Source organism: Convolutriloba macropyga, chromosome 11, assembly GCF_964194025.1.
Source record: "Convolutriloba macropyga chromosome 11, txConMacr16.3, whole genome shotgun sequence".
Classification (NCBI taxonomy): domain Eukaryota; kingdom Metazoa; phylum Xenacoelomorpha; order Acoela; family Convolutidae; genus Convolutriloba; species Convolutriloba macropyga.
Window position 1 is genome coordinate 46,896,035 of NC_134478.1, and position 27,235 is coordinate 46,923,269.

General features: G+C 34.6%; 1 protein-coding gene across 1 annotated transcript in view; it reads left to right on the forward strand.

Moving 5' to 3' along the window:
• LOC142349150 (uncharacterized) overlaps nt 1–27,235 on the forward strand; it is a 107,667-nt gene that overhangs the window by 43,584 nt on the left and 36,848 nt on the right. The window contains exons 4-19 of the mRNA XM_075400564.1: nt 1,695–1,809; nt 5,920–6,136; nt 6,325–6,558; nt 7,092–7,363; nt 7,731–7,847; nt 13,207–13,325; nt 15,435–15,703; nt 16,501–16,577; nt 16,740–16,809; nt 17,631–17,885; nt 21,025–21,157; nt 21,363–21,535; nt 22,279–22,374; nt 22,704–22,865; nt 25,117–25,305; nt 26,899–27,147. Coding sequence (XP_075256679.1) covers nt 1,695–1,809; nt 5,920–6,136; nt 6,325–6,558; nt 7,092–7,363; nt 7,731–7,847; nt 13,207–13,325; nt 15,435–15,703; nt 16,501–16,577; nt 16,740–16,809; nt 17,631–17,885; nt 21,025–21,157; nt 21,363–21,535; nt 22,279–22,374; nt 22,704–22,865; nt 25,117–25,305; nt 26,899–27,147 — 2,747 coding nt within the window. The remainder of the gene's footprint in view (nt 1–1,694; nt 1,810–5,919; nt 6,137–6,324; nt 6,559–7,091; nt 7,364–7,730; nt 7,848–13,206; nt 13,326–15,434; nt 15,704–16,500; nt 16,578–16,739; nt 16,810–17,630; nt 17,886–21,024; nt 21,158–21,362; nt 21,536–22,278; nt 22,375–22,703; nt 22,866–25,116; nt 25,306–26,898; nt 27,148–27,235) is intronic.

Consider the following 27,235-nt stretch of genomic DNA (forward strand, 5'->3'; position numbering starts at 1 on the left):
TGTATTCAATAATGTTTAATATGGATTCTATTTGATTAATTTCCCCTAAAATATCATTGTACCTGATTTTTATTTCTTTCTTCATTTTTAACAAAAAAGCTGCTGTTCTCATTTAGTTAACAGGTTTTCATTCGTCTCATTTTTTTTAATGATCTTGCGAACAATTTTGGTACCTTTTTTTCGAAAATTACATTTTCCGAAAGAGCGTTGAAACTGAAGCCACATCATTAATGTTTCATCGTGCAACTAATTTTCTGAAATTCATATGAAGTGCAGTTCATTACCCGTTGTTGAGCATGCCTTTTTTCAGTTCAATATATGAATTTTTTTTTGGTGTTGAAATTTCACTGATGCCATGCGACGAAAAGTCGGTACTCAGTTGACTAGAGGATATAATTTTGTGGCTTCAATAATGTTAAACGGATAATTTTTAGAAATTAGAAATCATTTTCTACAAAACGAAATTTAAAAAAAATTACACCATTAATATTTTTTTGATTTTTAATTTGTTTATGAACTGAAATAGTAAAAAATTAATAAAAATAGTTTTTCTGAGCAGTTTTCCTAAGAGAGCGTCCAAGTGCACAAATTGCTAGAAGTGATACGGTCCAATTTTCAATTCATAATTGCTTCTCATTTTTTTTGTTTGTTTGAATTGTTGTTTTGAATTATTTTTTACTTAATTCAGAAAACATTAAGATTTTAATTAATTTAGTGGTTTTCTACTAATATTAAAATTACACTCACTAAAGACAGAAAAGTATAGTTGGAGAACTCTATGTCTTCCCAAGATGGGGGAGATACTTCACTTTCAAAATTAATTGTGAAAAGAAACTCTGAAAATGAACAAAAATTAAGCGCTAACGTAAATAGTCCGCAACGTAAATTGTAAAAAGAGACAATTAAAAACGAGAAATATCTTTTGCATTGTCATAAATGAAAAAGTTAATTGGAATTTAACCTTTCTTTGGGCTGAGGAAAAGACCCCGTTATTTAATAGGTCCTCATGATCCTGTTTTATCGGATTTTTTCTTGAATATTTGAAACTCTGCGCAATACATAATAATTTTTACTCGATAAAAATTTCAATTTTTTTCAAAACCCTCCCTACAGTGCCACCTATAGCGAAAAACGTATCATGTTGGTGAAGATTACCTATAGCAATATATTACCTTAAAAAGTACACATTAGTGTTGAAGCCAAAACCTCAAATTTTTACCCTTAACTTTAATGAGAAATTTACTATCGTTCTTTAGGGAAAATTTTGACATTCTCAATTCAAATTAGTACCAAAGCCGACTTCATCTTAGGTTTTATGATAAATTACAGTATTGTCCAAAAATATATTTCTTGGGAAAAGAAGTCTTCAAGAACATCCAATTTTTTCCGCCTTGTCAACTGCAACTTAATTAATTACAGATGTATAAAGGTCACTCGGGTAGAAAAATTTAATACCTTCGTTGGTTTATTTTTGGCATTATATGGTTTGTTTATAAACTAGGACCCGGGCACAGACAAGGCTGTAATAAATAGCACATGCTCTCTGATTTCAATTATTGTAATAATCAATAGAATCTTTCTAATCCTTGAATTTTCTAAATTTCTTCTAAATCCTTGTTCTTTATTTGTTTACTTCTATAGAAGGAGTTGGCGTTGTTTATTTATATTTATTCACATTGTTTTTTGTCTTGCAGGGTCTTCTCAGTGGGAATTGGGATGAAAGCGGACGTTGAGCTGGTTAGAGGACTGTCAACCGCTGGAAATGGACAATATACGTCCGTTCTCAGGGAAGACAGAATGCAGACAAAGGTAGGAAATGTATGTGTGTGTGTGTGTGTGTGTGTGTGTGTGTGGGGGGGGGGGGGTTGGAAGGTGATAGTGGCTGCGTCGGTTGAGTGCGGGCGTGGAAGTGCTTGGGTTAGGCAAAGGGTGGGCAGGGGTTGGCTTTATGTGGACGAACGTGGGTTATCTATCTGATAAGTATATAATACTGAAGTAATAAATTAATAGAAATCTAAAATATTACTCGATAGCTGCCCAAGAGCAGCATTACTTTTCCGAAAAAAACTGAATGAAACAACCATTCAAAATTATTTTTCTTAGGGTTGAAATTAATTATTTTCTAATTTTTTTCCACCTGGTTTTCTTTCACCTGGTTTTATGAGGGTGCTGATATACAAAAGGTTATATAAAGATGTTTGTTAGATAATACCTTCATTGCACATTTTCTATTTTTAAAAATAAAATACTGGAACATTTGATGCTAAATTTTTATCATCCCTACAACGCATGTATTAAAAACTAATATTTACTTTAAACCAGCGTGCAGCTGTGTCCAGGTAAATCTAATACTGTTTTTTTGTTCTGAAACTCATCGCAAAATTATTTTGACGCAAAAGATAATTGCGAACGCTACTCGTCATTGTTGTATTTAAAAGAAACGATTAGTTGATGTTCTGAAATATTTCAATCTTACTTATTCCCGTTATCAACAATTCATCCCAGTGCCTTCCCTAGTCGAGGAAGGATGTTAATCTTGCAAGATCTTGCAAGATTCTTGGAAAATACTGTTAAACTTGCAAGATCTTGCAAGAGGATGTTAATCTTGCGAGACCTTGCAAGAGGATGTTAACCTTGCAAGAATGTCTTGCAAAATTTTGTTAATCTTGCAATATTTTCTTGCAAGATCTTGCAAGATTAACAAAATTTTGCAAGACATTCTTGCAAGGTTAACATCCTCTTGCAAGATCTTGCAAGATTAACATCCTAAATCGACTAGGGTTATTTAAACCAGGCGAGAGTGATTGGTTATCTTGCGAGGTTTTGGCAGATTCTTTCAAGAAATGGTTATCTTGCAAGTTCTGTCGGAAAATTTAAATCTTGCAAGATCTGACAGAAAAATTTTGCGAAAACAACCGAGTTCGTTCCGATCGAGCTGCAAATTTATTGTCGCACTTTTTTCAAGTTCTTCAACATTATTTTCTTATCGAATTAATTGAAATTCAGTAGGTCAGCTTTTCTTAAAAAACTTTAAAGCTTTTGGTTAATTAAAATTGAAAATTCTGAAAAAAAATTCTGAAAAATGCTACTTTCTCTTTACATTCTTTTCTGCTAAAAGCACCTCTCAATTTAAAAGCTTAGTTATCAAAGTAAAATTCCCACTAAATTTTTTTACCTTTGAATCTTCAGTCGGTATCTGACTTTTTTATAACTCGCAAAAGCTACCAGGGACATTTAGCTGAGAACAATTCATATCTATTATGGTTCAGACAGAAAAGCGGTTATCTTTAAAAGATTCTGGCAGAAGAAAGAATGGTTATCTTGAAAAAATCTGTGAGAAAAATGATTATATTGCAAGATTCTGGCAAATAAATTTTTATCTTGCAAGATTCTAATAGAAACTTAGTAATATTATAAGATTCTGGCAGAAACATGGTTATCTTGCAGAATTCTGAACAAACTTTAAATTTTCAGAACAAACTTTAAGTTTGCAACAGAAAAGGCAATTTAAAATGTTTTACTAAACATCATAAAAATGCTACAAGTTAAGATCTTGTAAGTTTAACTTTTAGGTTTTCAAGTTTACTTTTGTTGATACGAACTGTGTCTTTGTTTTCAGGCGATAAGTACAGATTTTCAAAGGATTACGATCCATGCTTCTGCAGCCAATTATTTTTACCTCCATTCTCAAAGGAAAAAGACGATTTTAAAAAGATTGTTTTTTTAAACTGATGAAATCAACTGAAGTTGAAACATAGTTACATATTGGGAATTTATGGAAACATAAAACAATCAAAATTAAATCAACTTTGTAGGTGTAAACTGAAATTCAACAATCTTTTCGGAACTTTACATTATCATAATTTGACTTAGTACTATGAATTTAGCTGTCAATAAATGAAATTTGGGAATAATGTTTGCATAATTATACTTTTGCTTTGAAGTGAGCAATTAAACTATCTGAACAATCAAATCCGCAACATTGTATGTATATTTCCAAAGTGATCAGAACTGACTTAATAAAAGCACTGATGGTGATATAAGAGTTGGTGCGACCAACATATCTACTTTGTTGTGAACAAGATTTTGAAGTAAAGATACAAAGAAAAAACCACAACCAAATTCAGTTAAATCGTCTTCTTATCTGAGATCTGAACTGAGATTTCGCTATACTCCAACTTATATTTGAACAGTTGAACAGGTTTCATATTCAACCTGTAGAAATGGAACTCGGAGATAGTCCAGATAATTGTTGAGATGTTAATTTTAAATTAAAAAACATCTTTTTGATCTCTCAGATATAGGGTGGCTCTGTTTTCTAATTTTGGTATTAAGTTTCAACACTGAGTATTTTGTTGATCACAAAAAAATAGTTCATAAGTCATAGAACGCCGTATGCTGTTTTTATATAAATTTACTGGCTGCAGTGCGATCATAGAAAAGTTGCGAAATTATTCGTTTTGAAAAAGTTTAATTTTTTCAATTAAGAGCAATTTTTTCAATTAATTCAGAACATTTTTTCAATTTCACATTAATGTTGACTTTGCTAGTGCAAAAACAGTTGTTTTACCAAGAAAAGGTATTTGACTTCATTGCATTAGCTTAGACACAATCAAAAGAGATTTTTTGCTTTGATTTCATTATTTGTGACTGGTTTTGAACATTAAACACTTCAAATGATCGTCCTGCACGATCATATACCTGCGAGATCTTGCAAGACGATGCCCAGTTTTTCTAAAATCTTTGTTTTCCAAAATTTTTAATTCATTTTGCAAGATATGCATGCATCTTTCATATATGCAAATTGCCTAAAAAAATTCGAGCATTATCAGCATATGGAAGAAGGTTATATTGATCATTTTTTTACTGCAAAACACTTACACCAAATTGATCCGCATTTTTTCTATTTACAGCGTATTTTTCAAATTAAAAAGTAAAATTGTTTAAATAAGAAACCTGTTTTGCAAATTCAGAGTTTACAACTGTATAAAGGTAGAAATGAATTGTAAATACTTGACAAAGAATCATATCATAAAATAACTACTAACCAGTAGACAATTTACTGAAAAAAATGTGTATCATTTCTTATTATATGATTAACTCTAAAAAAACGAACAAACATTTCACAAAATTATCAAATTGTGTTAATGTCCAATGCTTAAGTACAATTTTATGCTTAGCTGACTGAGTTTAAGTTTTTCACTTAGTTACATGCACAAAAGTTGTTTTTGTTTCAAATCATTTTTTAACACAACTGTATCGAAAAATGTTTCCAAGCAAAATGAAAGATGATGCTTTCGTAAGGACTATTGAAAACAGAGCTTCGCCGCAATGAGCTCTCAAGAATCTAACAAGATAATCATGCGTCTTGTGCGATCTTGCATGACATATATTGTCTTTTAAGGTCTCCCATGATAGCCGTTGCATTGTACAATCTTCCAAGATAGCAAGATGGACATCTGTCTCTCAAAATATTGAAAGATAAACTTTTTTATACCAGAATTTGGCAAGATTTGTATGATAACCATCTCGTATCTCGTGGTTACTATTTTAATACGAAGCTACTAAAACAAGTGACTGCAAGCACTACGCGATTTGACCTTTTGTTGCAATGATAATAATTTTCGATACAATTGTGCACAAAACAAACGAAAAATGTCATCTTTAAAAATTGAAAGAGAGGAATTTTTTTTTAAATTTTCAATTGAGCAGAACACCAATTTATCTCATGTTTGACCAATCATCAATTTTTACGCTTCTGCTCGTTTTTTTCGTTTTGCTGCTTGTCTCCTCCAGAGGTTTATTTGATGAAAAGTCAATGTAAAATCTATATCTTTTGGACAGTTCTATGATAACGTTTCCACAAAAAAAGATTTTACAGGATATGTCAAGATTAGATATAATTTATATTTGTCGCAGGTGTTGCAACTTCTCAAAACTGCTATGAGTCCAGTTCTATCAGATATCAAGATAGAGTGGTCTCTTCCAGACGAGTACGAGGTGATCCAGACTCCACAGGAGAACGCAGCATGCTTCTTAGGAGGAACTATCACCACTTTTGGACTCATTTTCCCCAGATTTTCATTCGACCACTTGCCAGACTTCGCTGGAAACCAATCTCAATATCAATTCCCAAGTTAGCATTTTATATGTAGCTTCTCCTGGCACTTTATCAGTTTTTTTACGTGTATAACTAACTACCCTCACTATATTTACGTCATCAAAAGCATGTATAATTCGATGCCAATTTCATTATTATGGTGCGCAAGTAACAACTTTACACCCCAGATTTTCAAGTTGTCCAGACAAATTAATAAACTTTAGGTCGGTTTCCAGAGCGAGGCACTGCCAATTTTTTCTCAGTTGGAACAATGGACAGTGACCACTCCATGTCTGTAGAGGGTGGGGCTGACAGGGGGTCCAGACAGACCTCAATGGACAAAATGTCTTCGCACGATGACCAGCAACAGGGTGGAGGTGGTAATAGTGGGAGCCACACTTCTCGACAGCATAATCGCCAGTTGCAGTTTCGACATACAAAATATAATTCACTCTCAGGTTAATTATTTTAATCCATTTTAACAGCTGATTTTAACACTCATTAATTTTTTGAACCATTTTGCGAACAAAAATCAACCATGTTCAGATACATTCAATTTTATCATTTATATCAAATCATCCAAATCAGAGCGAAAACTTTTAGTTATTGGTTGCAGCTTTATTGTTTTTTTTTCTCATATTGTCTCGCTACAGTCCTGGTCACTTATCCTCCCTAAATGTCTCCCATTCTGTTTTAGAAGTTGAAGGGATTCATTTAAGAGAATAAAATAATTTAGGAGCAGGGCTGTCCCCAGAAACATTTTTTGTTTTTGACAGTTGTTGGGTTGACGCCTAGGTATATTAATTATTTACTTTTAAGATAATTAATTTAAAAAATATATTGATCAATTTGAACAATGAACCGATTTTTTTAAACATTAACAATGCGGAGTTTGAAATGATCTAAATTTCCTCGGAATGCATTGATCCTTTTTAACTACAATATTTACATCAAGAAAACGTCAGGAAAGTTTAATTGGACTTTATTTAAGGGGTTCAACCTTCCCACTACTCTATGAGTTTGGCCCGACAGGTTCTCGTTTCTCAGCAAAGCCAGATCGTGGAACCCAGTAGTGGTGTGACCCAAGGCTCTGGCCAGGGTGCGCCCAACTACAACTATACATATCGAAGGGTGGGCAGGGGTAGGAACAGAGGGTGCTATTCGGGAGGAGGGGCAGGGGGAGGGGCAGGCGCAGCATTGCAGTCTAGTCGAGAGGGTAGCCGGGACAGCCGAGACGACGACTCGGGATATGGTAACGAAATGGTAAGTTATGCCGACCCCCACTGGAAAAATTTAATTCTGAGTATTAATCACCCTACGCATCCCTTATTTTGAATGTTTACAATTATTTTGATTATTATACAGTTATAGAAGGAATCAAAATTGGGGTGAAATTAAAGAAGGGGTTAATATGATCATTTCACCAAATGACGGGTATTGAATTTCAAATAAAGACTATAGACAGTAGTGACTATAGACTATGGACAATCTTAAGCAGTAGTCTAATACGGCTTGGGAAAATTACGTTGAGATTTGTATGACATCATATATGATCCTTGTGTGACTACTAAGAAACGGCAATCCGGGTAATCCAGGGTTAATTTTTCGGAGTGCGATTGTTTGTGTCCAGGTGAGACAGTCATCCAAAACGTCCTCGACTGGCTCTTTCAAGTATTCAGCTGGACAACTTCACACAACAACAACCACGACGACCACCACCACCTCCACCACCGAACAACTAAGACAGGCTAGTCTAACATTAAACAAAATATGTACAACTATAACAATTTACATTTTAGGGGGGTATAGTGTGAAATTCAGTTAGAAATGCAAACATCTCAAACAGTTTGGTCATTTTCAACATAATGTTTTAAGTGACAGAGAAAAACTGGTAAAAAATGTTGACATAGATTTTTTTTCATTAATAGCCTGAAGCGATAGTTTAGGATATTATTGGCCTTTCCTTGGTTTTATTACGACTCGAAGAGGATTATTGGTTTTCTATCGGTCTTTTTTTACCGGAAGTACTATTTTTTCAGTCGGATTTTTGAACTAAAAGCGACAGCCAGTAAAATTATCGTAGTAACTAATTTTTCTGCGTTCAGTAAATGACTTTTCAACTTCGAAAAGTTTTTTTAGAATAGCGCGCGCATTTAGATAACAGTTTTTAGCCGTTTTTTGGTCCATTTGGCTCAATTTTGTTCCTTGTATTTTGGGCTATTATATAAATAGATTCTGACCAATACTGCATTATTATATAGCTCCCTGAAATTTTTCACTTTTTCTTCATTGAATTCTCTATTTTTGGATCTTTACAAGGACATTTTTCATGATAATAGGTATAATTGGCAACGTCTTCTTGACAATTCGTACATTAGACACTTTTTTTAATTTAGTTATTTTTGTGTTATAGAATTGTAAATGTATTAATCCGATTTTTGCAATTTTTGTCCGATTGTTCTCAATTTTTTGTTTGTTTTTTAGCTTGATTACTAGAAAATCGTTCTGTGCGCCCGCACGGATTGTACTTTTTGAGTTATTAATAAATGGTTTAGTTTTTGACATTGTCTACCCAAAAAATTCAGTGAGAAATATGTTTCATTTTCATAAACGCAGTTTTGACATTATTTTGGCGGCAATTTTTTGATGATATTTTAGTGTTTTGGAATCTTTAAACTGTATAGGTTTTTTTATTTCGACAAGATGTTTAGCATGCAATCTTTTGAGCCAACATTGCAAAGTATTTTTTTTTTTGTTTTTCTACTTCATTTTCCTGTTTGATTTATAACTTTCAAATTTGACAAGTAGTCTTTTTATTCCCGTTTTTTTGTTTTCTTAATGTTTTTGTATTGCTGGTTATCTTGCATGTATGTTTCTAGCAATTTCCTTAGATTTAATTTAAATTATAGTTATCACTAAATGTTTATTCATTTAACATTTTAATTACAACTTTTCAAAATTTGTTTTTTTGTTTGCAATTGACTTCATAATGTAGCACTTTTGCTGGAATTAGTTTTAGAAACTTTGATTGGTGTTTGATTTTTGTGATTTGTAGGTAAAATTAGGGTCTTAATAAATGATGTTTTGAACTAAAAGCGACAGCCAGTAAAATTATCGTAGTAACTAATTTTTCTGCGTTCAGTAAATGACTTTTCAACTTCGAAAAGTTTTTTTTAGAATAGCGCGCGCATTTAGATAACAGTTTTTAGCCGTTTTTTGGTCCATTTGGCTCAATTTTGTTCCTTGTATTTTGGGCTATTATATAAATAGATTCTGACCAATACTGCATTATTATATAGCTCCCTGAAATTTTTCACTTTTTCTTCATTGAATTTTCTATTTTTGGATCTTTACAAGGACATTTTTCATGATAATAGGTATAATTGGCAACGTCTTCTTGACAATTCGTACATTAGACACTTTTTTTTAATTTACTTATTTTTGTGTTATAGAATTGTAAATGTATTAATCCGATTTTTGCAATTTTTGTCCGATTGTTCTCAATTTTTTGTTTGTTTTTTAGCTTGATTACTAGAAAATCTTTCTGTGCGCTCGCACGGATTGTACTTTTTGAGTTATTAATAAATGGTTTAGTTTTTGACATTGTCTACCCAAAAAATTCAGTGAGAAATATGTTTCATTTTCATAAACGCAGTTTTGACATTATTTTGGCGGCAATTTTTTGATGATATTTTAGTGTTTTGGAATCTTTGAACTGTATAGGATTTTTTTATTTCGACAAGATGTTTAGCATGCAATCTTTTGAGCCAACATTGCAAAGTATTTTTTTTGTTTTTCTACTTCATTTTCCTGTTTGATTTATAACTTTCAAATTTGACAAGTAGTCTTTTTATTCCCGTTTTTTTGTTTTCTTAATGTTTTTGTATTGCTGGTTATCTTGCATGTATGTCTCTAGCAATTTCCTTAGATTTAATTTAAATTATAGTTATCACTAAATGTTTATTCATTTAAAATTTTAATTACAACTTTTCAAAATTTGTTTTTTTGTTTGCAATTGACTTCATAATGTAGCACTTTTGCTGGAATTAGTTTTAGAAACTTTGATTGGTGTTTGATTTTTGTGATTTGTAGGAAAAATTAGGGTCTTAATAAATGATGTTTTGTATTTGAGTATTAATATCTTCCTTTTTTCAAGATTGTTTATATTTCGCTACAGTCTTGATTTCATTTTGTCTGCTATCACCAACAACAGAAACCTATATCATATTTCTGTCCTTATTTTAAGTGTTGTGACGCCATTTTATTTTTCATTTTTGAGGTTTGGAAATTTGGTTTCTAAGACTAATTCCTGTCTTATCCTTTATGATTGTGTCTTTTTGAGTCGGAGAGTTAATTGCAGAGCTCTAGGTTTTTTTAAATAAAAAGTTAGTCATTTCGTGAAATTTTGCAGCCTGTCAATTTTTTAGCCTATGAATATTTTTCCATCCTAAAATTTTTGACCAGATTTCAATGTTACCAGATGTTTTTAGTAGCATGAAAACTTGCTGTATCAAAATATCAGTGAGTGTCTTTGTCAAAATTATGTCTTTAGATATAAATTTCTGAGTCTTTTTTATGATCGCTGAAATATGTCGGACTTGCTTTAGTGTTAGCGTTTATGAGGTATAGATTTTTTACCAAATAATTTCTTCGAATCATGTGCACAAATTATATGTATGTGTCGCCTAAATGCAAAGAAAAACTTTTAAGAACTTTAATGGTGTTGTATGATTTTAATTGGTTTGTTAGATCTTGTAATATTTGTATTGTAAGCAAAAACTTGACAAGGTTTTTAAAGATTGATATTGGTGTTTGTAGAATGATGCCAATTGCTAGTAAAGCTTCACAAAACACGCCAACCAACAAATTGCGCTATATGAGCCAGCGAGAATAGTTTAGTTTGAACTTTTCCCCTTTCATGTCTGCAATCTTATAAATTTACTGCCGCGTCTTCTGTTGGATCAAAGTAGGTTGTTGAACAGTCAGCATCAACAGATAATTGTTTTTTTGTGGCTTCCTTCCCAAAAGTTGAATGGGTTTCTTACCAACAAGCACACACTAGTATTTCTAAAAAGCATGCTGCAGTGGTATGCGCAATGCTAAACCAGCTTAATGATTTTAATATAGTGATTTTTTTGAAATGTACGAGCATTGGCTGTTCGAAATGTTTACGGATGGAACAATGATAAAAGAATTTTAAAATAAATGACTTTGGAATTCAACCAAAAGTGCTTTTTGGTTAATGCATTTTATGGACAATTTGATTTAGAGCAAAACCAAAATCCTGCCCGTGGTAATGAACCAAAGGCATAATCAGAAAAATATATTTTGTAGAATGTTTTAGTGTTTACTCAAAAATAGTTTTTTGTAATATTTTCCAACTGAGTTTTTTTATAGAGAAAAAGCAAAAGTTCTTAATATGAATTTCCATCCGATCAATTGCGCTGAACGGAGATTTATGTTCAAATTTCCAAATTTGCAATTTACGCCGGTAGTTTAGTAGAGCTGCAATTTTTTGTCTGTTTCGTGATATTATCGTTCATCACAAATAAATTTCTTGAGAAATAATTGCATAGTTTTCAGAAAAAAAGCTGAAACAGTGTTCTTTTTGGGAAATCGAAGAATAGGAAAAACCATTTTATGTTAGACAATGGAGCATAAAGAAAACTTTTTTGTGGAATGTGCATTATTTTAGTTGCCTATGGCCACAATTACTCGTATGACAATTATTTTATTCAACCCCAGATCTGCAGTCTTGTTGAAGACACTTTTGACCTTACCGTTTTTTAACAAGAAATATGTTCGTTCTTTTTGCTTACAGAATATTGTTTATATAATTCTCGTGAAGACTGCAATTTTTTCTTCATATTGGATTTCAGATCCGTTCTTCATTCAAAAATATGTTTAAAAAATGATCTAGGACGTGTTTAGTTAAAGGTAATCAGATAATTTGCATGTATGTAACCAGAAACGGCGCGGCACATTTTCTGGCAAGATAACCCTAGTTTCCGATCATTCCGATCATATACTTGAACAAAAAACCAAAGCTTGAAAAACTTTGCAACTCATCGAAAAGTTGTCCCCTCCAAAAGACAACCTTTTCTTAAAAGCACTCACAATAAAGAACAATTTAAAGTCAGCTGATGTTATTTTTAGCTCCAAAAAGGACTGAATTAGAAAATTTTATCTAAAATATCAATTACTTCCTGGTATAACAGAAGTGCACATCAGAGTGAGCATCTTGCTTTAGTCAAATAAATCATTGAAATACTAGCGCAACAACATAAAAAATTGGAATAGGCTCACAAACTTGTCTGTTTTTGAAAAAAAGGAAGGACTGCAAAAACTTTTTTGTCATATTTGAAACAAAAACTCTGCTCTATGCCAACAGAAATGACGTCAATTGGTCAGTAATAAATTCTTGGAGTTATAGACGTCTTTAGACTAAAACTTTGCAAAATAGGCTAAAACTCTGCACAATAGCTGAAAACATCAGTTATCTTAAAACTCATATTCATTAGCCAAAATCCCAAACAGTTTAAAAGAACTCAAAATTACTACTTTTGCCTATTCAAATCTATTAAACCAATTAAAAAGCAATAACACTGCTTGAACAAGCCACATGCGAGCAAAAAAATTTTGCGAGATTACGGAAAATATATTCTCACCTCGAATTCTCACTTTCTCGAAAAAGTGAGGTTTGAGCAAAAAAAATCTTTTTTTTGTTCAACTCTGCAATCTTGTTAACTAGTCAAACTTTAATTCATTTTCTGATTCAAATTTACTCCAATAAAATTGAATAAAGAAGACATTTTTCTGATACTGCTCCTAGAATACTAATAACCTCGTACTAAAAACTATTAAAACGAACAATCAATGCAATCTGATTGGTAAAAATTCTTCAAAACACATAAAATTCCATTTTTTCATAATAGATGAAGTTCGTGGCAGCTGTTTATGGTGTTATAATGTTTAACTTTTGAAGTCGACCAGGGAAAAGTTAAACAACTTACTACCAGAAGTTGAAAAAGGCAACCTTTTTCATGGGTTTTGTTGTTATCGACACTCTTTCTGTTAGAACTGAAACAGAAACTGTTCTGTTCCAGGAGCGAAGGCAGAGAAGAAGAGAGGAGAACTTGTTCTACGAGATGAGGATAAGAGGGAGCACTGGAAGGGGGCACAGGGGGGTTCCATTCGGGGAACAGAGCTCATCCGAGATGTCAGGGTTAGCAATCCACTTTTAAGTTCTCCTGAAAGAGAATTTTCCACGATTGTGTCAGTGCGCGCAATCAGTGCAAGATTATGTCATATTTTTCAATGATCAAAGTTGAGAGTCGGGATAAAATTTGATTCCTGGAAATTTTACTGAACCGCTTTAATAAAAAAAACACTGAACTGCACATAAAAAAGTTTGGATGAAAAATTGGGCTGAAAAATGAAGCTCAGAGAGAGCCAACAAGCAAAATATTCTCAATTTACTATATGGCCATGTGCACAAATGCATATAAGACTGATATCTACTGATATACATATAGCTACAAAAATGAATATACACTGAATCGAACATCTTTGTGGGCTCTGAACAAACTTCATCCGAAAAAATTTAGGATCTTATCTGTCCCGAATAAGCATTAAATGTGGCGCAGTGGTGATTTTTAGTCTGATCAGGGGACCCAGGTATCCGTTTGTACGAAAATCCCAATAATCATACACTCGAGTCGGAATCGGATGTTAAGCTTGCAAGAACTTGCAAGATTAACATCATCTTGCAAGAATGTTGAAAGTTTAACATCCGTCTTGCAAGATTCTTGCGAGATTTACAACCAAAACTTGCAAGATTCTTGCAAGATTAACATCCAAACACCATCCAAAAAAGCCAAAAAAAACGTCTAAAAAGAAATAAAACGTTAAAAAAACGCCGAACACAAAACATTTGATCTTTTTTTGCGTGCATTGGGCATTTGATTTAACGCAATCGTCTATTCAAAATCAGTTTTCATGGTATTTGAACCCTATTTGGAGTTCAATGTGCATGGAGGCTGAGAAACGTCTTCTTTAATGATAAAATCATTAGATAAAACAAAATATAAGATTAGTTGGATGTGACTGGAGGCTTTGATTTGACATTTATACACGCTTAACAACCTTGTCTTAGTCTATAAACGTTATATCAACTTAAAAAAACAAAAATCGATTGTTTTCCTCTCATTTTATATTCTTATTGTTTTATCACCGGTAATATCCGTAAAAATTATCTTATTAGGCCTGAGAAAAAAATGCTTTAAGGCAAAAAAGTTTTCGATCCCAATTTTCTTGTTTCAGCTAACGATTAACCTCAGTAGGAGGTCAGTTCTGCTATGAAAGGATTTTCAAAGGATTGGAAGGCCAAGAAAAATGACAATTTACGAATTTCACTGTGCACCTTTTTTATCAGCAAAAAACGTTAATTCACCCACCACACAAAACGTATGATCATTTGGATTAGATATTTTGCCGTTTGAATCATTTTTCTTTTTTTTTTCTGGGGCTTGAAATTCGGATGTTAATCTTGCAAGAATCTTGCAAGACTTGCAAAATTAACATCATCTTGCAAGATCTTGCAAGATTAACATCGTCTTGCAAGATCTTGCAAGATTAACATCCTTTTGCAAGAATCTTGCAAGATCTTGCAAAATTAACATCATCTTGCAAGATTAACATCGTCTTGCAAGATCTTGCAAGATTAACATCCTTTTGCAAGAATCTTGCAAGATCTTGCAAGATTAACATCGGGTCTCGACCAGGGCAAGGTCATGCATGACTTGCATGATTTCTTTTCAATCATAAAATCTTGATCCCTGTATGACTACTAAGAAGAGGTAACCCTGGGATAAAATTTGAAACGGAACAATATAATCAGATACCATATTGGTCTCAAACACAATCATTGGTGGTCTGTAATGAAAAAATAATTCATAACCTTTGTATATTATAACCCTAGAAATCTCATTCTTCCCGTAGTAATAAAAATACCATAATTTAGAGTGGAAGTTGTGGATGTTCCGTGTCAGTAGCGTCTTCGTGTACGTGAGTATCTAGAGGTCAGCATTTATAATTTCTGGGCTACAAAAAACTAATATATTCACAAAATTTTATTGTATAAGTGGTGGCTGAAATGCTAAAATGCTTAAATGCTTAAATGGATAACTAATTGATAACGATATGCAATTTTGAACGCACGACGCCCCTTCGTACGTTCATCTTCGGTCTGGACATACTTGCTTCCGTCGGACCTCGACCTGGGCATCCAAAAAACGTACATTTTCGTAAAGAAGTATATCCTAGAGTTCTTCAGAGAAACCGAGGACACGTACGACCGTGTTGAAACCTGGGCTAACACTGGCTACGTGGATTGTCGCCTCCCAACTGCATCCTACAAGCGATCTCCCCCCTCCACACATCACCCCTCAGGTGCCCCCCTCGTGGGCAAAACCACCCGCAGTTGTTCACAGTCGGGTGCTTCTCAAAGCAATACGGACTCTGGAGGGACTTCAGTTTCAAATGAAGATAACCAGATGGATTTGGAGACGTGTAACAATAAGGCGAATGCAGCTAACACCGAAAGTAAGTTTTACCGTTTTAGTCAGGAAGCATTCGATCCAGATCAACTGACTACTAACATTTATTATTTATGGTATTTCTGATTGAAGTGAGAAACAAAAGTGATTCAAAACGTCTTGTTCCTTGATCAAAACGTCGTAACTTTAGCTGGAAGTCTTTGGAGGCTTTGGTATGACGTTTTTCTTTGGTTAACTTAATCACCTTTAGTAAAGATATTCCAATTAAAAAACCATCACACGGAACGATTTTTGTAAGATTTTATCTTATCATTGCCTTATCGACAGTAAAGTTGATGGGATTTATCCGAGAATTTCAGCCAGCAAACTCAACACATTTGAAAAATTGGTCAAGATAGGCCTCAGATTTTTGGTTTGCAACATCGTTTGAACCAAATTTTTCGATGTCTCTCTTGCCTATCTTGCAAGATATTCACATCTCCTGCAAGATAAGCATCAGGACTCGCATCTTGCAAGATAAGCGTTATTTGCAAGAATCTAGGAAGATTTTCCAAGGAGCTACGAAAGCGTATGGTTTGGACCAAAACATGCACTGAAACTTAGTTCGAAGGCACCAAAGTAAACAAAAACTGGATGTTTTCCGTATGCGACTTCCGTATGTGGGTAATTGTGCACTGCAAATCACTCTTTCAACATTGCTGATTATTGCATATTATGTGTTAATAAGTTCGTGGGATCACAAACGGAAAATACCGAAAAAAATTTGTGAGAGGCCATCTAAACTTGGGAGAAAGGGCGTTTGTAAAACATAATAGATTTCAAAATGTTTGATGTGTTGTTCAGAGAACGTGATTCTGACAGTGCCTTACCAGAAGGTGCCCCATCTGTCTATCAGAGCCAACTTCGCAGGAAAGCCATTTGTGAGACACGTGCCAATAGACCTAACTGCCATTCTAGCCCAACAACAACAACAACAGCAGCAACAACAACAACAGCAACAAAATACTGGTCAACAACAGACCACAGGTAGATGATATAGGCTATTTTTACATGACCGCGAATTCTTGTGAACTTCATTACAGACTAGCACCCCTACCAAATTGGGATGGACCATTTCGCCCGTCAATTTTCACAAAATTTATCTTAAAACAGGTAGAAATGGCTTAAAAGTGAAATCTGCGGTTACAATATGTGTTAAACTAGTTCAAGTTACACTTGGCAGGGGCGCTAATCTATAATGTTAGTTAATTGGTGTTAAACAAGCTGCATTGTTGCTGACAAGAAAAACCGTATCGAGAATTAACGTTCCCCCCATTACGTTTTGGCATTGATAATGTTTTGATGGAGTGTTAAAAGGTGGATCATTCAGACATTACAATTAATAGGTGGGAGCTCTTCCTTATATACTTTTTAAAACATTTATTTAGATTTTTCAATTAAACAGTTTTTAATTTATTTTTTTCATTGAAAAAATGTTTACCAAAATTGAGTTAGTATGTACATATTTAAAAGCTTGGCGTTTAGTTGCTGAGTTCGGTGTGGACATCTTGTATTATTCGTCAAGTTTCATTTCATACAATTGAAATATCTGTTTTCATTCTCAAAAAGTTCCATTTCATAGTTCAAAATCTCTACAGAAAGACACAAAATTAAACATGACACAAAATTAAACATTTCCCATTTCATAGGAGCGCTAGGATCATAGGAGCGCGTTATCTATGCAAATCACGAACGATTTGGAAAACTGACCCTAGAAATGAAACCTTAGAATCTATTATAATCAATGATCTGTAAACAGTGCCTTTTGACCCGCAGTTAAAGAGCACGTGAAATTACATAGTAAAAATAATGCACGTCCTCTTGGGGGTTCCAACTATTATACATTCAGTAAGCTAAGGGGTGGGGTGGGAAGTTTGCAGAAAGGGAAAATATAATTGTGTTAGCTGACTTTTTAATTTTGATTGTTGAAACAGGCCAGTCAGCTTCAAGTGCCATGTCATCATCTGCCACTTCAAGTTCAACCCAATCTGGAGTTGTCGTAGTTGGTGCACCAGCATGTGGACTGGGAATAGTACCTGGAGGGGTGAGTGGGGTGGGGGTGGGAGTTGGGGTGGGGGAGGGGAAAGACGGGGGGAGAGATGATCAGAAGACTGTTCACCAGTTAGCAGCCAAAAGTGTCATCAGGGATTTCGAGAGACTTGCCATGAAGGAATTACTACATCTTGCAGGTGATAACTAATTTTTGGTTTACTATGCAGACTTGATTTTAGGCTTTTTCCCTTTTCACAGCTGCCAGCTCAGTGGCGCTGGAACCTATAGCCTATCCCATGTTGAGGAATTTTGTTTTTCACTTGAAAGAAATCGTCGTTTTTTTAATCGTTTTCATTAGACGAAAACGATCAAAGCCCTTACGTGGTAATATTCGTTTTGTTCGTTATTTCGTCGTTATTTTTATGTAGGAAAAGATAGTTTTTTTTCAAAAAACGACGAAAAAAACGTGCTCCTCGCTGGGATTCGAACCATTGATCTCCCCTGTCGTTTTTTTCGCCGTTGTCCTCAACACGGGATGTATACCGTAATTATACCACTAGGGGATATTTTTTGTGAGAGTTCAATTGAAAACAGCCTTTATTGTCGCCGATATTATCGCAATACGAGCGAGACTGTCCAATCATATTATCAAATTAGCTCAACTGTCTGTTGAACTCTACGTGCCAGCCAAAAATAATCTTCTCACAATTTTTGTTTATTTGTTCCAATAAAGTGAAAATTTTTAGACAAATTGATACAATCAGAGTTAATATGATGTCTCTGAGGTACGATTATAAAAAATTTCAGAATACTGTTGAGTTGATCAAAGCTCATATTGTCGGCGTTTGTTAAACTGTTTCCACACAGGCACTTTAAAAACCTGTACATACAAGTTATTAGTTTTAACTAATATTGTAACAGCCTGTAAGGACCAGGAGTGAGCCCCCATTGATGCGTGTCGATTGAACAATTTTATTTTTTTGGAGAATTCATAGGTGGACGATCCGTTCTAAATAACCACTGTTTCCTGATCAAAGAAAAAATACTGAGAAATCAACTCAAATATATCTGAAAACATCTGAAAGCACTAAATTGAATTATTGATGAATTCTAGACTCGAAAGAAGTTTATAAATTTGTGTCTACTGGACGTAAATTTGATGGAGAAAACAGCAAGAAATGCAAGGAATTAATTGTGGAATTTTGCTCTAATCCTGGAGACATTTTTTAGGTTATTTATCGGGATATATGAAAGTTATTTATCGAGTTTCTGAAGAATTTTGGGGTTCCTAAAAAATGAAAAATTAAAAAAAAATCAAAATTATAAAAAAAATGTGATTTTAATACAGTGAAACGAATGTATTATTTTAATGCAGTGAATTTTGAAAGTTAAGAAAATTGTTTCAAACTTTTGTGGCTATTGCTCTTACTTTTTTAATTGGTAGGAGTCTAATAATTCTATAAATTCTTTAATTTCTTCTTTTTTCTGCTGAATAAAAACTGGAGTACAAACCATTTTAGTTCTGTCTCGAAAATAATTTGGAAAACAGAAAACATTCAGGGAAATCGGTGCTCCCAGTCTAACAAAACTCAACTTGAAAATGTAAAGTTATTTGAAGAAAAGCTTTCTTTTCTATTTTCTATAGTTGTTTTTGAGGTCAATTTTTTGTATCTAATAAAAAAATAACCATTTGATTAGTTTAAAAATTCCAGAGGCGTAAAATTTACTATTTTTAAAATGAACAAAATATCAGCAAAATATATTATAGAATAGAGAAATTTGGAAAACGTTTTTTTTTTATGTATTCTTTATTTTGCCAGAAATGATTGTTCTAATCAATTTACAGTAGTATAATATAAAAAGAACAAAATCGAAAATCAGAGTGTTAACGGATCACCAGGCTTGGAAACTTTGATACAAAAGCTCGAAGGTTTAATACAAAAGCTCGAAGTAATTTTTGAAATTTAGAAGACAATTAGTTTTGGCTACGCTATTTTGAAAATTGCTTTTCACCTGATCTTTTAAAGTCAGTGAGGGATTCTTTTAAGTGAAAACAGAAAGATGCAACTGGTTTTGAAACAACACAAACAAAGAAGCAAAGAATGTTTTAAAAATCTTAAAAAGTTTTTTCTTTGTTTTTCGTTTCTTATATAAAAATTTTCTCTTTTTTTAAAAAGCAATTCAAAGAATTGATTTTTTGGCCAACGGAATTGTTCCTTTACAGGTTAGGCACAAGTAGATGCAGAGTGTAAAAACAGTTCGAAATCTTCTATTTCCTAATGTTCGAAAATTTCCTAATATTATATACAAATTCCTGTTATAAACTTTTCTCTTTAAACATTTTAAAAATTCACTTCAAAATTTAGTGTCAAAAATTACTATTACGGATGTAATTGCCTCAAAAACTCCCACCTCGCTTTCTATAAAGGAGACGGAAGACTATGCATGTGTGTGTGTGTGTCTTTGTAGGTTTTTTCTAATGTTTTAGTTGTCTGCAGAATTAGATTGCATGCGGTTTAGTTCAAACATTGCAAGTAATTTTCTCCAATTAATAGAAGTTTTTTTCGCGAAAGCAACTTTTGCCAAATGGAGAAAATTACTTGCAATGTTTGAACTAAGCGATATGCTATCATGCAATCTAATTCTCCTGACATTACAAAAACATACACTAAATGCGCCAAATGCTTACGCCAAACGCTGATCGAGAGAAAACCTGATGTAACAAAACTCAAACAATCAATTGCAAAGAAGTCTTGCGCCAAATAATTGATATAGGAAATCGGTACTTCGATTTTCGTGTAACAACCACAGCGTATGGAATATCCGAATATGAAGAGTACATGTCTCTTGCGACGGAATTCGAAATCCCCGGTAACTGGGGCTACCCAAAGTCCGGCCTCTGATTCAAAAGTAAATAAATACAATTAAGAGCAAACAGAATTAATTAGCCTCCCAACCATTTCTCTGACAAAACTTAAATTTATTTCGGCCTCGTTGAGAGGTATGTTAGAATATTCGGTTCTAGGCACAGACTAGCATGAGCCTTTATGTTATTGTAAAATAGCGCCTTGCGCGTTTTTCCTATTATAGTTTTCCCAACGAAATTGTAGCGCCCCATTATTGTATAATTACGATGATGGGGTACATTAAAACAGCTTTAATATGGTGGGTGGATATTATGGAAAGACCCAACTTTGCTGTACAAAAAGGGGGAGCGGCAAAAGCAAAATAGATATATTTGAGTTTATAATGCTCTGGTGATCGAATTAGTACAGATAATTACATAATTTGAACATTTAAATTTTTTTCACTTCGTACATGAGTCACTTTCTTCAGATGCCTCTAAGCGGAGTCGATTCCTGCGTGCATATGACATTCCAAAGAGATGGAAGAGGAAGATAGCAGAGTTGAGCAAAGTTACAGGGGTCGTGTCCAACTACACAGAACAGAGGACCATGGAAGTCAGCATGTGAGTCAGTAAAAAAGCGCAAACACGTGGAATAGTTATACTGCTAATTTTTAGTCGGATTATTGAACGAAAATGTAAAAGTTCCTTGGGTATAATGGCTTAGAGTATAATATGGCATGGGTATAATATGGCAATGGAATTGGGCAAATTGTCCTGACACCTAAAAAACGAGGTGCAAGGTATGTGTCTTGGTTGATAATTTCAGGAAACTGGCCATGCCGCGACACATCTATGTATTGGCTCCTCCTAACAGACTGGTGAGTGAGTTGAGCAAGAGAAGTCTGAGACAGAGACACAGTGGCTGGAACAGTGCTGATAGCCAACTCCACAAGTCACTCTCAATTGCAACCAACGAAATGGACGACAAAGACCTCAGAGGTATCGTTCAAACATTTTCACCACTGATGCTAAGTTTGATCCTTTTTGCAAAGACGTGCACAGTTTTGAATATCTCAACAAAGCTTGGGATGCCTCAGCAAGCTCTTGTTAGCTCTTGTTAAACCAACTTCTCGTGATAAAAATTGACATGTGACGGGATCATGGTAAAATGAAATATTCTTGAGAAACACAAAGGTCTTGCAACTTCTTGACGTATCTTGACCCTTTCTTACTGGAGAATCTTATCAAATTTTCCCCCAGTTTTCCAAAACGTCATAATTCAAGTCCTAAGTTTTTTTTTCAATTCTTCAAAATTTTAGGCGAAAATTTTTAGTTGCCCAGAAAGGTTCGGTAACGTGTCATGATTTGGCCAGAGTTCTATTACAAGTTGCTGACGTTTGTTACTTGGTTGTTTTTCAGGTTTTATTGGGAAATCATCTTAGTTGAAGGAATATGGGCCACTCTAGACCGGATGCCTGGCCTATTTTGGCAGCTTACGACGATTCCCCTACCCGTTTTATTAACAATTAAAAACGTGTCAAGTCTTCCTCAGTGCTTAATTAAAGACCTAATTAGACTCAAGACTTGACTCACGCCGTGCCAATTCTAAAAAAGACGTGATCAGAGCTCTGAGACAGTACTGATACAAGACTGCAATTTCACTGAATCAGTACTGATTAAGTTATAACTTGATGTTCAACCCGTTCTGTTTACTCAACATTGTTGCCTCCTTTTTGTTTCAGAAATGGACAGCAGACAATCAGCAGCTGACTTGCTCTATGCTCAGAGAAGCGAATACTTCAAACTCTCCACACCTTTTGCAGATCTCATCGATTTCGGTAAACTCAATATCTGGTCTCGTTTGGTATTTAAAATTTGATGGATGTGAATCAGGGAAAATTTTCAACTATTTTCTGCCAGCTGGCTCATATTGAAAGACTTGATCCACATATTTAAGGAGCTCATGGAAAAAAAAACCTGGAGAGAGAAGGAAAAATTACCATATGTTTTTTTGGTTGTGAACACACTCATTGCCGCAGTTATGCACTCCCCTAACAGCTAAGCGCGGGGGGGGGGTTCACAAAAGGAAAAGCTCCCGATATCAAGTTTAATTCAACTTCGGAGACTTACCACTACCTATTTTTAAAAATTGCATTTTTTTGAACAGAAAAACAAGTCGCTTTGGAGGATGAAGAAATATCGAAAAAGAGCAGACTGAAAGACAGAGTACTGGCAAGAATACAGAAGTCAGTGGGGAGCATAGCCAAAAATAGAAGGCGCAGGAAACAGCTTACGGAGCTTATCAGATCTGACTCTTTCTCCATCGAAAGTGAGTTGAGGATTACTGCTTATCATCTCTTAGATTTCATAGTATGGTTATAATTATTAACTCAATGACCTGCTCTATTGTTTAATATTTAACGGCTCTTCTAGTTAAGCGTGTCAATAACCCGATCAAAATCAAAATCAATTTGAGAATTCAAGATCTGATAATAAATGTGATCTGAGACAATGAAAGAAATGATCAAGCTTAATTGCTCTCAACCGAAGTTTGCAGCAATTATATTAGTCCTGATAATAAGTTACTTGAAAATATTTTTGCCAATGGATTAGTTTTCAACTTTATCACAAATTTTAGCAGTTTTTTATGCAACCTGCTATTTTTTCAAGTTTTTTGATCTTTTTGTGTCAATTTATATGTTTTCTCCAGCCTAGAGATCCATATAGCCTCCTCTAGGGTTTGATTATAGGTTACTGTATAGCTTCTAGATGTTATAAAATGTTTTTTAAGATTTTAATAACAGCAATTTCAAAAAAAATATTTGCAATTTTTTCAAGTTTTTTAAATCTTTTTAAATTTTTAATCATTTTTTCCGGCACCAGGGTCCTAGGCACCTCCTCCAAGGTTTGATGATAAGCTGTCACATAGTTTCTAGAGTTAGTGAAATGTTTATCAATATTTTAATGACTCCAGCTTTAGCAATTTTTTGATAAATTTTTTTTTTCAAATTTTTGGAAAATTATGATATTCCAAGTTTATGGATCTTTATGAGCCAGTTTAACTATTTAATGCTTGAAATAAGGATACTGCATAGTCTCTTGGGAAAACGAAATGGTTTTGAAGATGTTGATATCTTAGATTTTAGCAAGATTTTGTTAAAATTTGCGATTGTTTTCAACATTTTTGAATTTTTTTGTCCTTTTCTGAATTTAACTTTCATTACTGGCCAATGAAGTTTTTCAAGTCTTGCAGATGAGTTACTTGACATAACTCCAGAGACAGAAATTAGTTTTGAACATTTTCACTGCCAAATCTGGAAGTTTTTCTTTTTCTTATAAATTTTGCAAAATTTTGGCAACTTTTAAAAAATCAGTTTTTTATTTGTTTTAATTACAAGACTGGAAAACTAATAGTTGCAGTGTCGAATCAAGCTAAAGCTGGCCTCACTTAACCATAGCTAGCTACTGAAGAAGTCAACCGTTCGCTGGTCGTTTGAGAGCAATTCGCCCGACGTTAGTTGGTTATGTTTTAAAGATTAGTGCTCTTAACAATCCGCCGGAAAATCCAATAACTTACGAATTTCTATTGCATTTTTTCCCAATTAAATTGATATTTCTAATAATTCTGACTTTGCTGGTTTTAATTTTTGCGCTTCTGGAAGATATTAGTTTGTGCCTAGATCGCCGATTTTTTTTATTTGATACTTGCCAGATGAGCTGAAAGCAAAAATTTACTCAACCAGAAAAAGTTTTGTCAGTAATTGATTGATTTCAATTTAACTTTTAGCAAATTTTTTGGTGCTAATGGTTTTCTTATGCGCTTTCGTGCTTGATCGATTTTTTGCACATCTATTTGACTTTTCTTCAGGAACGGGGCAAACTTATAAAGTCAACAAATTATCATGGGCTGTAAGTTGCAATTTTTGTTTTCTCGAGGCACATCAATATCTCCAACCTAGACAATTCCACCATTTAAAAGTTGTACTAGATTCCTAAACAGGCGAGATTGAATTTAGAAACAGAGACAGATCTGATAAAGATTGATGATTGGTCAGTCGATCGCCTAATTTTTTCTAATCGTCAGAGTGTACTAATTCAGTCCATTGATGTTCCATTAGGTCCAAATAAGAAGAACTCAGTCTCCAAAGAATTAAGTTCAACAATAGTGTTACCAATTAGCTTCTACTGCAAAAAATTTAGATAACTTTTTTTATATACACAAAAATTTTATTCCCGTGTCAAACCAGCTCATCACAATTTTCATAACTTGGTGGGTTCCATATTGGTATGGGGCTCTCAATACAGACGCTACGTTTTGAGACAGCTTGTAGCTGGGCAACACCAACTATAATTAGATGAGAAAATGCAACGTTTTAGCTTGCTTGAGAAACTAATTGAACGCTCGGAGAACAAGTCAAGTCGGCTTGTGTTTCGTCAAGATTTTTTTAATTGTATTCATTGACAGAGCTGCCCATAATCTTTTTATATGTAAAATAAATACGAATTATTGTAAATGTACAACATAAGCAGAGTACTACCAAAAAATCCAAAAAAATGACGAGTTCACTCTGTTTCAACAGATACGTGCATGCAACTGCTCGTGAACGAGATCCAACCAGAGGGATACTGGCGTCTGGACGAGAATTTTGCAGAGGCTCTGGATCTCACCCTGGACGACCTGATCCGCTCCTCCCCCATCGTGGCCCTGCCTATCCCCAAAGAGTGTAACTGTGCCAAAGACATAACCATCATGATTGAGGACCTAACAGGTAAGATTTTCACAAAAAAAAAATTGATTTTCCCGTAATCGACTCCCCAAGTTAAGGAGTACGTTAATGATCAGGAAGCGCGAGAACGGGGGCGGATGAAGTAAGTTTTTATTAAACGGTCGAGGTCACTGGTCAAAGTCTGGATAAAGTCTGATCAAGAACGAGCTAAAGTCTGATCATGGCTAAAAATTCCCCGGCTATGCCTGATCGTAAAATGTGTGAGCACCTCAACCTGGGTGCTCAACGAAAACGCGGCTCAAAATCTTGTTCAATCATTGTAATTGGGAAGTCTCTAGGTTCTAGCCCTAATTAGCTGGCGCCCGTTTCAAAATTACCCCCCCCCCCCCTTGATTACCCCCAAACTGACGTAAGAGTAGGAGAGTAATTGTCGATGGGGCTTAAAATGTAAGAATAGGGGGTAATAGGGGTAGTGGGGCGAGGGGGGGGGGGTTGAATTTTCAGATTTCACCCTCAGCAATTATCCCCAAAAAGATGTAAGATTAGGGGTAATTTTATGGGGTAAAACGATGTAAGATTAGGGGGTAATGAGGGGTAATGGGGGGAGAAAATTTAAATTTTACCCCCCCTTAAAATTACCCACCAAAAAGATGTAAGATCAGGGGTTGGGGTAATGGGGTCAAAACAATGCAAGAGTAGGAAAATAATGGGGGGGATGAAACGATGTAAGATAAGGGGGACGAGCGGCAGTAAGAGGGCACTTTTTGATTTAAGCTAAGGGGATAATGGGAACGTGAGATAAAGTGGTAATGGTGAGAAAGGAAAGAATTTTTAGACTTTACCTAAGAAAATTAACCTCAGAAAAGATATAAGTTTAGGGGGTCATTTTATAGGGATAAAATGATGTTAGAGTGAGGGGGTAAACTGTTTAATTCATATAAATGGGATGACCAGTATTGAGCAAGCATCGCTGGTCTAAAGGCTAAGGTGAACTGGCTCAGGGGACAGAGGTTGCGGGTTCAAGGCTGCCAGTCGGCGACTATGGAGGTAAAACGGTGAAAGAGTGGGTCTGCCAAGGGGGGTAAAATGATGTAAGAGTGAGGTGGTAATGGACCCGTTACCCCCTACTCTTGCATCGCTTCCCCCCCATTACCCACTAGTCTTGCATCATTTTATCACCCAAAATTACCCCCCCCCCCCACTCTTACTTGACCCCCCCCCCAATTAACCCCCCACTACCCTCCATAGTTATGCAAGAGTTTTGAGGGGAATTGGCTAACATTCCTCCAAGTACCCCCCTAATCTTGCATCTTTTTTGGGGTAAAGTTCAAAACGGGCGGTCTATTATAGGAAAGAGGCCCAAAATTATTAGTTTTTCATTAAATCTCCCCTTCCGTCCCATTGTACTTTTGTTTATTCCCCCATACCGGGAATTTCTTGGGGGGTACAGAGAAAGTGCTGAATTTTTAAAAGATGAAGTTGACAATGGTAAATGACGCGCTATGAAAATTTAACTGCCTGCTGTGTATAAAGCAATTATTTGCAAATGCTCATCATAATTTTGGTCCGACAACGTTTACCTGCAAATAACCACAATTGGTTTTCACCGTAAACTTTTCATTTTGTCCTTTTCAGAAAGTCCACCCGAATGCAGACCAGAGCACAAGTTCTGCGGATCTCTACTGGACCACTACTCCGGAAGCTACCCGGACACTCTGGGTGCAAACATGGGTGCCAGTCAGAAGAGGAGGCTTTCTAGAAAGTTCCGGAAGAATCTGGTGCGGCAAGTGAAGGTGGGGGACCAGGAGGCGAGTGATAGCAATGAGCAGCATTCTTCCTACGAGTTGGACGACATTCATTACATATCGGAAAGTGACAATAACGGTTAGAAATTTATTAATCCGGTAATTTATTAACTTATTAGAGACTTAGAATCTTGCACAGCATATATGTGGCATTTGAAAACTTGCAA